The sequence below is a fragment of the Odontomachus brunneus genome, unplaced genomic scaffold, assembly GCF_010583005.1.
Source record: "Odontomachus brunneus isolate Ranch 3 - 2012 unplaced genomic scaffold, Obru_v1 Obru_scaffold_104, whole genome shotgun sequence".
Lineage (NCBI taxonomy): Eukaryota > Metazoa > Arthropoda > Insecta > Hymenoptera > Formicidae > Odontomachus > Odontomachus brunneus.
Genome location: NW_022639554.1, coordinates 352201 through 368676, shown reverse-complemented (window position 1 = coordinate 368676; position 16476 = coordinate 352201). Strand labels below are relative to the sequence as shown.

Here is a 16476-nt window from a genome sequence, read left to right as displayed (position 1 = left end):
AAGTGTAAAGTGTGTAAAGTCTCACACTGTGTTGTCTGCACGGTAGAACTTCGTTTATCGAGACATTCTCGTTACATACGCGAACATCACCTTGACACATCGATGCAATTCGGAAAGTTCTGCATGCAGCAGTTTGTCAGCGCGGGACAATTCGGTGAGAACGGTGCAGGCTTGTTGCTTCCGGCGAGGCACCAAGATGTCGCAATGAATGATGCATTTGTTAGACGCAGGTGAGACACGATGAGATATAAAATGACTCGTGTGCCAAAGAAATCGTATGACGGTGCTTGCATATCCCAGAACGAAGACGCCACGGATTCAAGAACCTGGTCGAGGATAAACATGTAACCAAAGGACGCACATGATTAACGATTCGTGTAACCAAAGACCTTCTGGAACTCAAAATTTGCGGCAGGCATGCAACTATCAAGCCATAAATCTGCAAAACCACTTTTCTTCCGCGCGGAATCAACAAGCCACGCGCCTCGCGATACCCGTTCCCGCGCTCTCGAAGCAGCCCTCACTGTACGCCAAAACAACACCCTCGCGCCTCCCTCTTTCCCCCTGCCCGATAAAGAAAGTTCTACCCCTCGGTCGCCGCCTCCTCCTCCTCCAGCGAGGACTCGGCGAGAGGTCAAAGCGGGTCATGTTTCGTGGCACAATAACAATAATCAAATCGACGAGACAGATGAGAACCGTCGAGAAGAGTACCCAATGATGTGTCGACAAGGCGCGCTCCATCGCGTCTGGATACGCGCTCGAGAGTGTCATCGACGAGAGTCGCGGTAGGAGGGCGAAACTCTCGGGTGCGCGAACACCCGACTCGCTCTCTCTCTTTCTCTCTCTCTCTCTCTCTCGCTCTCTCGGCGATCGAGTTGCGTCCGAGAGGAGCAGTTCCGATCGTCGGAGGGCCGGCCGGCGAGGCCCTCGAGCGAGGGAAACGATCGAGACGCGAATCGAGTGCGACTTGTCGTGTGATCAAAGGCGCAAGCATTGCTTTTGTACAATTGTATAGCAGGCTTTCGGTCGCTTCCCGTAAGAGAGAGAGATCCTTGGTTAGAGAGGGTCCAACTTCCGCCGGATGGGCGCGCGCTCGCGCAGTTAGAGCCTCCTCCGTCGCTCTTCTATAGCTGAAATGCTTTTTTTTTTTCCTATGCTGGGAGAAACAGAGAGAAAAGGCGCGGATGAAAGGGTGGCTGGGGAGAGAAGATTACGGGGTGACTCGTCGAGAAATCATAAACACTGAGCTAGGTGTCTCCGCCTCAGACACAGAGAGAGACTCCCGTGGTATCACCGGCGTTGGGATGCGCTTATTTTCCTCGTTTACCTTCAGGACTACATTGCTGGGCGGAGTATCATAGACGCCCACTTCGGACGCCATCACCATCATGTTATCCTTAGTGACGTAGAAGCGCGACGGGCGCAGGCCGTTTCTGCCAAACAAAAATTCAAAAAGGTCTTTTGTATTTCACCACCTGTGTGTCGCGCGCTAGGTATCAGCTGTGAACTACATTGTTGTTCGTTCGTTCGCTTGCCTGCCTTCCTGCTGGCTTATTCGCGTATACTTTCGTTCTTTCTATCATCTCTCTCGCTCTCTCTTTCGTTCTTTCGCCCTGTCAGTCTCTTGGCCTAGGCCCTATTTACCTGCGTTAGCGGCACGTTGGGACAACGATGGACACAAATCGTAAACATCGATTCTCGCTTCGGCTGTACAGAAACGGCAGAGGGAAGCCGCGGTCGGGATTATTGTTGGCTAATATCACAGTTAATCGCTCCAGCTTTCATTTTCTATTCGCGCTTATTCTGTTTACGTCGAAGACGATCACTTTTATTTCAAATATATTCGTCTTGAGAATGCGACACTCTTTTATTTGGCTCGAGATAATTTTTCATGTGAAATTCTTTCAACTAAAAAAAAGATATAAATATTAGAAGAAGAGTCTCTCATAAACTTATGTGTTTATGTGACATGAATAAATTTGCAACTATAGATATCTCATAAGAAACTCGCTGACTATCAATTATAGCTAAATGTTACTTTCTACATTTAATTCTAAATTAATTAGCGCGCGACAGGTGGTCTAAAACACTTTGGAAATTTCGAGTGTGAAGTATCAATCGTCCTGTATCGCAGTTTCTTAATAAATTTCGTCTTCTCCCGTAACAATGCTACAAGAGTGCAGTTTCAGTTAAATCGAATCTTTGACTCTTATCCGAAGCAGCTTTCATCAAGGTATCTCTACGAGAAAATTTACATCCTTCTGAAGAACAGAAGATATTGCTCTACAGTGCGCTCTGTTCCAATGAATTCCAATCACAAAGTTAGAGTAAAAGCACGATATGCTTCTGTCGATTTCGCTCGTTATGCACGATTTCCCTCTGCCTTAGAAATCCATGTTTACCTGTACCCGAGTGTATCTCTATGGCACGTAAATGTACACGTGTGCACCGTTCTCATGTATTTCGTGAACACCGTTAATCCTGCTGAATGCATCTTGCAAATCGTAGGCAATAAGCCCACGCGTGGCCTAGCATTCTCTCTTCGCGGCTCCTCTAACAAACGACACCGCAGAGTCCCTTCGTTCGTCTCGTTTCTCCCTCAATGGGGGGAGGGAGGGGGAGATCTCTTTCAACACTTTGAATATTGCTCCCAATTCAACCCTTTGCGTCTCCAATACAAACTCTCAAAATCGTAAAGAACGACCCGACAGATTTCCAACAAGTCTACCTAATGTCAGACAGCACGTAAGCACTTTTACAGCGAGTCACGTTACTAATGTAGAAGCAGCGAGATAATAGAAGAGAGAGTCTTTTATTACCGCGAGACTGCGAGGGTAGCAAAGGGTTTAATTAGACCGCGTGACTTTTCTAATTGCATTAGCTCTTAACCGTCCACGCGAATTTTGTCTCTACTGATGTGAAACTTTATTTATTTCTCGCCTCTTGTTTCGCGAGTTAATCAGTAGCCTCCTCTATGGGTGGTCTCTGCGAAATGTTTGGTCGATATTGATCCGCCATTGCACGAAATTATTTCAATGCGAAGAATTCACTCGCTTACCTGTGCATCTTGCAGCAAATTTAAGTGAATTCTCTCGAGCAGTTTTCTGAAACTTCGTGCAATATGTAGCGAATTGGCGTGCACTCGTTTCTCGCATTAATTAAGTGCATGTTGGGACAGTTGAGAGCTAAATTTATCGCCGCATTTGCGTCGTTTTGATAACTTAGCGTATTCCTCAGTTGGCAAACTCGAGGGTTTCAATTTCGATAAGCTGCATTGTGTGAGGACAGAAAATGTTGCGCACACACACATACACACGCACACTTGATCTTCGCTGTGCTTCTCGAACACCGTGAAGTTCGCCGGGGGCGATTCGAGTCGAAATGCGGCATGCGCGACGTGTCACCGCGAGCCGATTCAAAGTGTTAAAGATCAATCGGAGCCAGAGATCCAGGAACCCACAAAACCGCCCGGATCATTTGCCGATCCGGGCACTCACAGACCCGTGGATCTATGGGCGTAAAATGCGTAGGCGGAGATTACCAGATGGCACGAACGAGAGGGAGTTGGCGCCTACGTGGAAACGTGTGGTAAACGACGTGACGAGAGACAGAAAATTTTTCTACCTGTCCAAGATAGCGCCGACGTAGCGGCCGTCGGTGAAGGTGAGGAGAGCCGGGCCGTCCCAGGGTTCCATGGCGCACGCTGACCAGTGGTAGAAGTCGCGCTTCTCGGTGACCATCGTCAAGTCATTCTGCCAAGCCTCCGGCACCATCGTCATGACAGCCTGGATTCAGTAACGATGTTTCAAGTGTTTGCACGTGGACCGAGACTCACGGCGGACCAGGAAGCTGCGCAAAGCTAAGGAATCGCAGCGCGGCTGCTGGGATTCGCGAAGATCGACAATGCGGCGCGTCGACTCTCATATCCGCGGCTCCCGGATCTTTTGGGACACAGAGACGGTCTACGGAAGTGTGGTAACATTCGAGATAAAGAGACACCTGAAACGTGGGATGGTTTGGAAGAGGGAGGGATCCGCACGAAAGATACGATCCAGAATCTATGGGAACGCGCCAGGAACTGGGATTGAAGCACCGCGGATATGAGAATTCGTGGGGTTTAGCACCCACACAGGATCGCCGCAACCACGGGCAGATCTAGAAGATCAAGAGTTCGGGGATTTGCACCGGGAGAAGAATACTTGTATACTTATTCGTGGGATATAAAGTTTACTCGTGGAAATGAACTTTATATCCCACAGACAAGTTCTCGAGTATTTCCTTTCCGATGCGTGTAGCGAGAGCTTGGATTAATTGCTCGAGCAGATCGAGCGGCATCACGTACGTGGTGGAATTCAGTCTCGACGTGGAACAGGAGTCCCGCTCGCGAGGGGCATTTTTACCTCGGGCAAGGAGCGTTGTCCCGCCATCACCAGGAACTCGAGCACACAGTCCGCCGATCCGGAGTCGGACAGATTCGGCTCCACGACCGGATAGAGCTGCTTCAGCTGGTCGCCGAATATCTGGCTGCTCATCACACCCTCCCGCGCCTTCATGAAGTTCACGTTGCCGCGCAGGGTATTAATTTCGCCGTTATGGGCGAGCAATCTGTCGAGAGAAGAACGGCGCGTTAAGGTATCTGCGGTTTCCGAACACATCCTGCGAGGAACGATTATACCGCCAAGATTATCGCAGCTTGATCTCATTAATAACGCGGAAGATTGCGGTGCCAAATCGAGAGACGCGAGAAATGCAGTGTGTTGCATTGCGTTGCGCGAATCGTAGATCCGTCTCGCGTCCTCGGAGAAGAACGCACGACGCGAAAGAAATGAGGAGGAAGATAGTGTTAAAACGGCGCAGTTAATTGCAACGCATTGGCCTTGTTCGGTAAAAACTCAAAATAGTGTCTGTCTATTAATTATTTATATACTGCGTAGGAAAAGCTACTTTGTAATAGTTTAAATGGGAAAAATGGACGTTTAAGAAAAATTTTAATAGCAACATTCCGTATCGTTATCAATTCCACCTTATCGACTACTACTATGTAAAAAAAAGGACTTTGACTTATGGAATAAAAGTTTCTTGTGACTCTATCGAGTAATGAAACCGCGCGAACAGAAATCCGCATTTGAAGAAAAATTTGTCAAGAATTTTCTTTTATCTACTAGCTGCCTCAATAATTAATGATATGGTTTATGATTAATTATATACAAGATGGTTCACTTAAATCGAACACTTTGAATATTTCACTTATTTTTGATGATATGGAAAAATATTTCAAATAAAAGTGGAAGAGTGTCGAGGGGGACACATTTTAGTCACGTTATTTTTTTCTAGATGGAGGCGCTAAAAAGATATAAGAGTCACCTTCACTTTTTTAAATGGAATTATGATTTTTTTATAAATATGATTTTTTATTTATTTTATGTATATAAATACTAAGTATAATTGTCGAAAAATGAATAGTTTACGAGATATTTTATACTTCATTCTGACAAAATATTTAGTTAAAGAGATATTCAAAATGATGTTCTCCGACTTCAATATATTTAAATCCCATCGACTTTTTTGGGGAATATTGAAAACATTGTTTTCAATGATGTGCCAACTACACAAGAGAACATGAAAAAACATATTTTGGAAGTATGTATGAGTATAAATGCAGAAATGATAGAAAATATAAGAGTATCATTTATGTATCGTATCCGAAAATGTATTGAAGTCGGAGGACATCATTTTGAACATTTGCTTGAGTAAATTTTTTTGTCAGAATAAAGTATCTCGTAAACTATTGATTTTTCGATAATTATACTTCTTAATATTTTTATACATAAAATAAATAGAGGAATCATATTTATAAAAAAAAATAATTCATTTAAAAAAAGTATAGGTGACCTTCATATCTTTCCATACCTTTCCACTTTCATCTGAATCATTTTTCCGTATCATCAAAAATAAGTGAAATATTTAAGGTATTCGATTTAAGTGATCATCCTGTATATCATTAACCAACCAACAATTAAAATTAATTGTCTTATCTTTGTGTAAATCTTGTCTTATCTTGTATAAACATCATGCTTGTTAATGTCAACACTTACCGAAGAGGATGCGCTCTCTCCCAACTTGGGAACGTGTTGGTGGAGAAGCGCGTGTGCACCAACGTCAGATAGGTCTCGAATCTGGGAGACTGATACAAAGAAGAGAGAAAGATTTCGCATTAGATTATCGACCTCGCGAAATACGTTTTACGTCAAGCCTGACGGGCTTGATTTGTGATAATTGCGTTCAGTAAAATGAAGTGCTTAATGCACTGGAAAAGGGATACTTAAAAATTCATCTGCCTGATATAAAGTTCATTTCTGTGAAATAAAGAGTTCATTTCTGAATAAACTTTATATCCCACAAATAGATTTTCAAGTATGTTGCTTTCAATATGAGCGTTTTGGATACAGGAAAAAGTATTTGGTTGAACCAAAATTTGTGGAAGTTTTTAAACATAATTCAAATGGATTTTATTCTTATTAAAAATTATTTTAATCAATAATATATGTGCCATTCTGTTTGATGGTCAACTGATGGCAACTATCCTTCTAATACCAATATGCGAATGCCAAACTAGACAAAAATCCGCACGAACTTAAGGGTCAACCCAACACTTGAAAATTTATTTGTGCGCGATATAAAGTTTATTCACACATACACAGAAGTAAACTTTACTCCACAGAAATAAACTTTAAGGTAAATACATTAATCCCGGACACGTATCTAATTCTGGACATTTTTATTATTTTAGTCTTTAAATACGAATTAAACTTTCAATACAGAATGTATGTATATACTCAATGCTATTTCATATATATTTTGTTTAAAGTTTAAATATTTATATTTTAAGATCAAGAGAATAAGAATGTCCAGGACTAGCTATATGTCCGGACACTAGTGCTTTTACCTTATATTCGACAAATAAATTTTCGAGTATTTTGTTCAGTATAATTCCAGGTGTTTCTGATCGGTGTGTACTTTTTTCGTGCTAGCCGATATCCACGAGTACATGCTGATTTGCTGATTGTCCGCCGACCTCAGTCGTCGATCTGCTTACTGAGAGAAGAGAACAAACGATGCGCATGCTCACCTTCAAGTCCGTGAAATACTGCCATAATTGATCGGCGGTGAACTGACCCTTGTAGACTACTGTCTTCAGCGACAACGAGCAGATATAGTATCGCAACCCCGGTTGTGGTATCGAGTGCGACGATCTCTTCCTCAGCACGAATATCTGGCGAGCATAGTCGGGCACAATCGTGAGACGTGGCGCAATTAAAGGCCGATTCGCGTCTCGACCTTGAAAAACGCGACTGTTTACGACGAATCCGTGTTCTATTTTTATAAATTGGCGAAGTCGTTTAATACCGAATCGCTTAACCCTGGTCACCTAAAGTGCCGTCGTGTGCGTTTTTTCGTCCGCTGGTAATTAATTGTCGTCGCGGAGTCTTCGAAAACATTCGACCAGGCGAGGATAACACGTGAAAAATAGTAACGAGCCGTCAAACAAGGACGACTCTTATTGGAAACTTCTTCCGTTTCTATGTTTAACTTCGAGCGCTGTCTAATTACTCGCCACTTTCGCTAAGATTAGATCGAGTCGCGGTCCGACTGCGATTAATCAAATTCTCGTTCTCGGTCTTGATCGTATCTACGAGAGCTGAGAGTTGAAAGAGAGGATCAGCGAGGCTTGCCGATCAGAATTAATTGACCCCGACTCTGCACGCAGTAGTTGCAACTCAGACTCAAGAGTCAAGTGAATTACCTGTCGTTTAAGCGTTTCCGCGTCTTGATCGCCGGTAACGAATACTTGACGCATGTAGGGTTCGCATTTCTTCGCCACTTGGCCGATCTGCGAATTATCGGTAGGAACGTCGCGCCAACAAAGCACCTACAAATTGCGCAATTTCGAGAATACGTTAGACAGAGCGTATTTACACTGAGAGCAAAAAATTAGTTATTATTATTTTTTACTTCAATTACGTTTTTTGTAATAAAATGGCAATAGTGACGGGCATATAAGGCTATTATGGCTAATGTTACTAAGGATGTCCCAGAATAACCTCCGGAGCTCTCGTGGAAAGCATGAGAGTATGGATTGAGGTGAACATAAAAGTTTTATACCGTTTTGTGATATTTATAATAATTATCGAGATATTAATTAAAGAAGATTTATGAATAATAATATAAGATATGATAGATAAATAGTGGCGATGTCTTATACAGGGTGGTCCACTTAAATCGAACATCTTGAATATTTCAGTTATTTTTGATAATATAGAAAAATGTTTCAGATGAAAGTGGAAAGGTGTCGAGGGGGACACATTTTGGTCACGTTGTTTTTTTCTAGCTGGAGACGCTAAAAAGATATGAGGGTCACTTTCATTTTTTAAAATGAAATTATTATTTTTTTTTTATAAATATGATTCCTTTATTTTATATATTAAAATACTAAGAAGTATAATTGCCGAAAAATAAATAGTTTAAGATATTTTATACTTCATTCTGACAAAAAATTTAGTCAAGGAGATGTTAAAAATGATGTCCTCCGACTTCAATACATTTTCCGATATTTAGATCGACTTTTTTGTTTGAGGAACGTTGAAAAAGATTGTTTTCAATGATGTACCAACTACATGAAAGAACATGAAAGAATGTATTTTTGAAGCATGTACGAATATAAATTCAGAAAATGTAAAAATATCATTTATGTATCGTATCTGAAAATGTATTGAAGTCAGAGGACATCATTTTGAACATCTCCTTGACTAAATTTTTTGTCAGAATAAAATATAAAATATCTCGTAAACTATTGATTTTTCGACAATTATATTTCTTAGTATTTTTATACATAAAATAAATAGAGGAATCATATTTATAAAAAAATCACAATTCCATTTAAAAAGGTGAAGGTGACTTTCATATATTTTTAGTGCCTTCATCTAGAAAAAAAGCAACTTGACCAAAATGTTTCCTTCTCGACACCCTTTCACTTTTATCTGAAAAATTTTTCCGTATCATTGAAGATAAGTGAAATATTCAAGGTTTTCGATTTAAGTGAACCACCCTGTATATTAAGTCAAATTGAGCAAAAATGTTTTCTACTACTTTTCTTATAACTTTATAAAGATTTTTAATCATTAATTAAAGAAGATCGGTGGATGGCCACTCGCGTGATAATATATTAATGTTCTCGAATTAATAACTATAAATCTACAAAGTTATTAGGAAAAAAGTAAAGCACTTTTTTGTTCAGTTTGACCTAATGTATAAGCACACGTCGGCAGATGTCATCAGTATAGCTCATCTATCATATCTGGCGTGATTATTCACAAAATCTTCTTTAATTAATATCTCGATAATTATTGCAAAACGGTATAAAACTTTTATATTAACTTTAATCCGTACTATGCCTTCACGAGAGTGAAGTTGTTCTGAGAGTATAATAAATTTAACAAAATGTCGGAAGTTGTTCTGAGAGTATAATGAATTTAACAAAAAAAAAAAGCATGGTTTCCTTGGCTATAATTTATAGCAATTATTTCTCTATGTAATTATAGTCACACTTTGTTTGCGTGTAAAAGCGCGATCACTCAAGCGATGAAATGACTGAAAAAATATTATCTTACGCTCAAATTGCACTCTTCAGCTAGCTTCTCGAACGCGGCTTCCGCTTCTTTGTGGGATTTCTTGTCGAGGTACAAGATACCGGTCGCATATCGCCCGAATTCGGGCAGTTCGACATCTTGCTGCTCGCTGCAATATGAAACGAAATTGAATCAGTTCGTCAAGTCTGGACTTATTGTATTTGAATTTTCGTTTCGCTCAATTTGTCTTTAATAGTATTCATTTGTTAGAAAGGTCGTGCTGTAAAAGAGTAGAGGAAAAATAATATATATTGGGAGGAAGGGCTTGTCTATTTCGTTCGATCCTGTTGAATGGCTTTATGAAAGTGATAGAATGAAGGTCTCGTGAATCGATGATTAGAAAACCGAGGAGTCGCGGAGATCTCGAAATCTAATGAAAGAAAAGTGACTAAGGATCCACGGAATCGTGCCAAGGATCCGCGCGAAATCCTGAGCCGTTCGAGCGATTTATCGAGATACGAGTACATTAAACTTCAATGAAATTAACGTTCAACACTTGCCGAGCCAAAACTCATTAGTCTTTCTAGACGTTCTCATCGCATCTGGACACGATATAATACGCGTTACGCTATGAGAAAATATTTTAGTGAAAATTACAACAAAATTTTTGTAATTTTAGACCATACAGAATTATGATCGAAATTGCTGTATATTTGCTCTAAAGATGTTATGTATCTTTGATTTTTTTACTATAAAATTATAGTAATTACTGCACGGAAAAAAAGGTTTGGTTGAATTAACCAAATATCTGGTCGAATATGAACGATCCAGAAATTCCGATTGAAGTAATCCGAATTCTGTTTAAGTTAACGAGATTTTTGGTTGACTTAAACAGAATGCGAGTTACTTCAATCGGAATTTCTGGATCGTTCATATTCGACCAGATATTTGGTTAATTCAACCAAACCTTTTTTCCCATATGGAACATTTTTCATATGTCGTATATATCAGATAGATTGTAAAATTGTACTTGTAAATTGATGTACTGTTTTTCTACAGTAATTTATATTATAATTTTAATATAACTCAGCTTTACAAAAATATTGGAAACGTTTTTATAAAATATTTAAAAGTTTACATGTATAAATGTAGATACAAATTTATTATAAATTATACTTATTATTATATTATATAAAATTATATATTTTATATAATTATATTATATAATCTAATTAAAATCAATAACAAATGTAGTTATATGATACAATGTGTATATAATTGAAATAACCTTTGGATTTTCAATCGGCGACCGTGATTATAATTTAGTGTAAAGGAAGCTGAGGGGCTGAGTTGGCTATCGGGATAAGCTGACAAAAACGATTATTTCAGCTATTTTATAACAAATTATAGAATTAAGTAAGCAAGATTTTGAAATATATCAAAGATGGCTTTAAAATTCCTGCTTGCTTGATTTTGAAATCTGTTAAAAAACAGTAGAAATAATCGATTTTGTTAACTTACCCCAGTTGCCGATCTCCCACAATTTTCACTACAATATTTTCTTCGTGTATATGAAGTTGTTAAAACGACAAATTGGCTGAATAATCGATAGTCATAATATTTATATATAATGTTATATAAAATTTTAAATATAAAAAATGTTATATAAAATTAACATAAATAAAATATAATATTATATATAAAATTATAAAATATTATATATATATATATTAATTATATATAATTATATATTTATTATAATATAATTATATATATAAAATTTTTAAATTTGATTAAAATTGGTAGTGAATGTAGTTGTACGATACAATGTGTATAACTGAAATGATTGTCGGATTTTTGATTGGCAATCGCGTCGTTCCGCATTCGATCTCGCATTCGCGCGGTTTAGAATCGGATGGCGCCGTATTTAGGGCCAAGTGCGTGCGCGCCCGGCTCGGACGGGCGCGATTCAATCCGATAACTTATAAATACATCTAGAACTCCATGTATGCGAGTTCCTGCGAGGGATCCCGGGTTTGATTTCGCGAGCGAACAAGATTTGCGGCGCCTCGCCGTTTGCCTTACCGAATTTCATCGGCGTAATAATCGTGCGGTATTGCGCAAAGCACACCAGCACCGTCGCCGGTATCGTTATCGCAGGCGCATGCCCCTCTGTGATTCATTCGCGCCGACAGTATCTGGGCATCTCGGACGATCTGAAATCCGTAAGATAACAGGCATAAACATACGCGCGAATCCGCCTAAACAGCGTCTCTCCTATCTTTACGCGGCGAAAAAAATATTCCAGCTCGCTTATTATCAATGAATCGCTTATCGTTAATACGAAACTCCCTTTCCTCCTTAAGCGGATATACCCCATCAATATTTACATTCTTATCTAATTTGTGTACGATCTGCGACTTCTGCTTTTGGCAGTATCGAAATCCGTTCTAATCTCTCTTTCGCATTTTGAGGATGTATTGAGAAAAGGAATACTTGGAAATTTATCTGTGGGATATTCATAGAAATACACTTTGTATCCCATAAATAAATCTTCAAGTATTCTTTTTCTTAGTACACTGAGAAGGAAATATTTGAAAATTCATTTGTGTGGGATAAAAGTTCATTTCGTAGAAGTAAACCTTATTTTACAGAAAAGTAAGATTTATTTCACAGAAATAAGCTCTGTGTTCCAAATAAACTTTTAAGTATATTTCTCTCTGTGGCGTCCTTATAACTTGTTAAATTCGAAAAAAAAGAAAAACAATTCGATCCCAAACTTTGTGATCAATCGTCTAATATTTACGAGCCCAAGCTGGAGCAATGCAATTTAATGATCTAATAGTCATTAGCCCGATCTAACGTCACACTCCCGTTTTTTCTCTTGTCATTTTAGTTATTATGTGGCTTGTCTTAGTTTTTCCTTAATTCCTTTCGTCGAACTTAACGCGCATTGATGTTTGTTTAATCGCGATACCTTCGACACTTATCGTTCATCAGTCTATTACATTGGCTCTTCTACGCTTAAATGTTTATCTTATCTTTGTGACTTATGTAACAAATCTATGTAAAATATAACGCAATATGTGTCATATGCATTCGTAGCGGATTACAAAGATCGTGCTACGTACGCGACAAGCTTGCGTTCTTTGTACTTAAGAGCGACAGACGACACGAAGCTTGAAATCGGCGTCTCACCTTGTGCGACCTCTTTCCGTCAATGGCAACGATAAAGCCGACGCCGCATGACTCCCGCTCGAGAGTAGGATCGTACAGGCCTTGCTTCGGAGGCAAGGTCCACGGCTCGGAATAATCGTAACTCGTCGTGGTATCCTTCATAATCGTAATCTGAAAGACGAAGAAGAATAAATGTATTACGTCGCATATCGCGGTCGTTAGTAACTATTAATTACTTGCGCGAACTCTTTCTCTCGCAATTGCACACAGAGAAAATATCGCAGTTAAAATTACATTAAAATTACGTTTCTTTATTCAATGTTTTTGTATTATAATGTTATTGTAAAGCTCGATCATGCTGAAATTGTAATATAAATAAATATAGAAATAATAAAAAAAATTTGACGATTACTTGATATAGAAAATAAGAAAAAAATTCTAACAACTACAATAATTTTGCAGTAAAAAGTAACACTTTAGTAGCAATGCTTTTAAACAAATATAGTTTATGTACAGTATATTATATATATACTATATTTTAATATAGTTTATACATAAATTTATATATATTTAGTCATAATTGTGCATAGGTCTCCAGTATTGCAAAAGTTTTGTTATAATTTTTTTTATTACAATATTTTCTCTAAATAATAATAAAAAAATAATAATTAAAAATAATTAAATAATAATTAAAAATAAATAATAATTAAAAAATGAATCTCTTTCTGATTAAAAACAAAGAATTTGCGTCTCTAGAAATATTGGAAGGAGGTAGCATTGGGGAAGAGATTACAAAAATGCATTCTTGGCAAAGTTTGAGTTATCAAGTATATATAAAGCGAGTCAATCGTGTCCATTTATCTCTTCGATAACAAAAAAATTAGTTTCTCGCGCATGGCATGTCGCGTCGTACGTTATTACGTAAATCGAACGTGTGCCTACTACGCGCAACAAATAACTACGCGTCGTCGTTGGCGAACCGCAATGACGATCGACGTATAAACGAAACGAAGAAAATGCGTCAAAGAGATTGGTGTCGCTGTGTTCACGTGGTCGTCCGATGCACCGAGCGTGTTAACGTACGGAGGTAGTCAGCCAGCCAGCCAGCCAGCCAGCCAGCCAGCCAATCAACTGATTAATAATGACTGTTTGATAGTCAATGGCCGGGAATTTACATTCGCGTACGTTTATCGTGCGAGTATTTCGAGTTCGCCGGTCGGAAAAGTCGATTGACAGTCGTAGACGTGGCACACGCTCACGCAGCTAATTGTTTTGACCTTTAGGTTTTCACCGCTTCGTCTGGCAAAATATTTTGATCTCTGCTTCAATTTCATTGTGTGGGATCTTAGGAGTGGGATCTAGAGAGAGAGAATCAGGTAGCAGAACTTCTAAGACATCTTAGAGACGCCTGAAGTAGTAGAACATCTTTTAAACGTCTCTAAGATATCTTTAAGATATTTTAGAAGTTTATATTACTTGTCGTTAATAGTGTAAGATAAAAGTCTTATAGGCGATTTAAATAGCTAACAACTGATGGGGAGATACTTAAAGTTATTGTAACAAAATTGTTGTTCTAACGGTTGAAAAATTTGACTCTTGTTGATAATAAGTGATCTACATGCGCATACAAAAAGGTACATGCTATATTCATTAAATATTACTTGTTTTAAGCGTTTTATTTTATATATCCGCAAAATTACTACAAGTTCATCATGAGTAGCAAACAAAATATATTTTTAATCCTAATTAGTTCAGTATTTCAATGAAAAATATTAAATTAAAAGAAAAATTCGGTTTGTTTACTACATGGAGTGTCAAATTGACTTTTTTCTCGATAAGGTTTTATGTTCTTACAAAGAGAATAAAACTTCTTTTGAGTTCTTTATGATGAGTTTCTCTGAACTTTGTAACGTGTATATTTTAAGACTATTGTCAAGGAAATATTCTTTGTCAAAGATTACCATTACTTCAAAGGAGGAAATGTAAATTGAGTAATCGCTTTTCTTAGCAGTAGAATAATACCTTTTTCTGTGCGAGTAGAATTCGTATTTTCGATAAGATAAAAGTACCTATGTCCGCACTTAGTTTCGAACGTTCCTATCATTTTGGTCTTTAAATACGAATATTTAAACTTTTAACATGAAATACACACTGAATCACGTAATGTTAGATTGTAAAGTTGTATTGGTTTTTATATTAGAAGAAAATATATTAGGTGTATAAGTTTTGTGTTTGGAAGGCATAAATATTGTGGTCAACTAATTATTATTTATTCCTTATACATTTCATAAGACTTTCATCATAAAACAACAACAGAGATATTTTAGAATTTAATCTAGTTAGGTGATTTATTTTGTATACATGTATTAGATACATACATACATGTATTCTATGCTGATGCAAGAATAATCGACTATTGGTCGATTTGCTTAAACTAGTTGGTCAATTTACTTACTGTTCGCGTCTTACTGCATTTTATTATGGATATTGTAAAATGGGTTTAAAAGTACCAATTTCTAGACATATATCTGATCCTGGATATTCGTTTTGGTCTTTGGATATGAATATCTAAATTATTATCATAGAATATGTATGTATCTATATATATAGAGGATGAGTCCTAACTACATTAGATTCTAAAATATCTGTTGTTGTTGAGGAAAGTCTTATGATATTTTTAGAGGAAAACGTGTAAAGAATAAGTTGTGATTGGATTTCCATATGAAAAACATGAAACATCGAAGCCAAGATAAAGAACAAAATTGACTGGTCTGTAACATTAAGGCTTCTCTTCCAAGTATTGGTCGCGGCCATGTTAAATTGCGACATTAGAAGTGAAAAATGATACGCCGAAAATTTCTGGAGATTATTTCAAATTGCTTGAATATATTTGAGAAATGTCCCGAGAAACTCTCTTTTCTCCTTGATAATTAATAAATAGTCGTCAAATGAATATAGTGAAATCATGAGGAAAAGCAGGTTAAAGAGGAAGGTTGCATGTCACGTTAATTTAACGGTTATGTATTGGTTGTAAAGGCAGAAGGATCATTTTCGGGGCATCTCGCATATATATTTAAATGATCAGAAGTATTCTTTCATAGAAATGTCTTTATATTTAGAGATATTTGGATATAAGAATTCTAGACATGCGTTTTCTCACTTCTAACGTCATCAATCAAGAGTTCCGCGGCGAGGACTCTGTAGGTCGATTTTATTATTTCTAATGACAGTGTCGTTGCGCAGGTATAATACATGATAGGAGAGTTGCGCAGCGACACACCATATTGGTGACATCGTTATGAAGTTAGAGAATCAGCCTAGAGGAATCTTAAAGGTCTTTCGCATTGATTGCCGTAACTGTAGATATAAGGTATGAATTTTAGCTAAAGAGTTAGGGCCTTCGCACACAAATTGCCGTAACTGTAACCATAATACGTAAACTTAAGCTGAAGAACCAATCAGAATAATGCTACAGATTTATGTATCCCAAAAGACTATAAAAGTGACACAAAGTTTTATCTTGCGCAGAAATAACTAGATTTCAACTGATTGAAGTCTAGTTATTTCTGCGCAAGATAAAACTTTGTGTCACTTTTATAGTCTTTTGGGATACATAAATCTGTAGCATTATTCTGATTGGTTCTTCAGCTTAAGTTTACGTATTATGGTTACA

At 37.9% G+C, this 16476-nt stretch overlaps 1 protein-coding gene across 5 annotated transcripts in view; it reads right to left on the bottom strand.

Moving 5' to 3' along the window:
* LOC116849058 (putative glutamate synthase [NADPH]) overlaps window positions 1–16476 on the bottom strand; it is a 64497-nt gene that overhangs the window by 16354 nt on the left and 31667 nt on the right. For all 5 annotated transcript variants that reach the window (XM_032825834.1, XM_032825835.1, XM_032825833.1 and 2 more), the window contains exons 2-10: window positions 12825–12974; window positions 11712–11842; window positions 9669–9795; window positions 7805–7930; window positions 7130–7273; window positions 6096–6184; window positions 4401–4605; window positions 3625–3785; window positions 1328–1433 (exon numbers count right to left, since the gene is read on the bottom strand). In XM_032825834.1, the coding sequence (XP_032681725.1) occupies window positions 1328–1433; window positions 3625–3785; window positions 4401–4605; window positions 6096–6184; window positions 7130–7273; window positions 7805–7930; window positions 9669–9795; window positions 11712–11842; window positions 12825–12965 (1230 nt within the window). In that variant the 5' untranslated portion in view covers window positions 12966–12974. The remainder of the gene's footprint in view (window positions 1–1327; window positions 1434–3624; window positions 3786–4400; window positions 4606–6095; window positions 6185–7129; window positions 7274–7804; window positions 7931–9668; window positions 9796–11711; window positions 11843–12824; window positions 12975–16476) is intronic.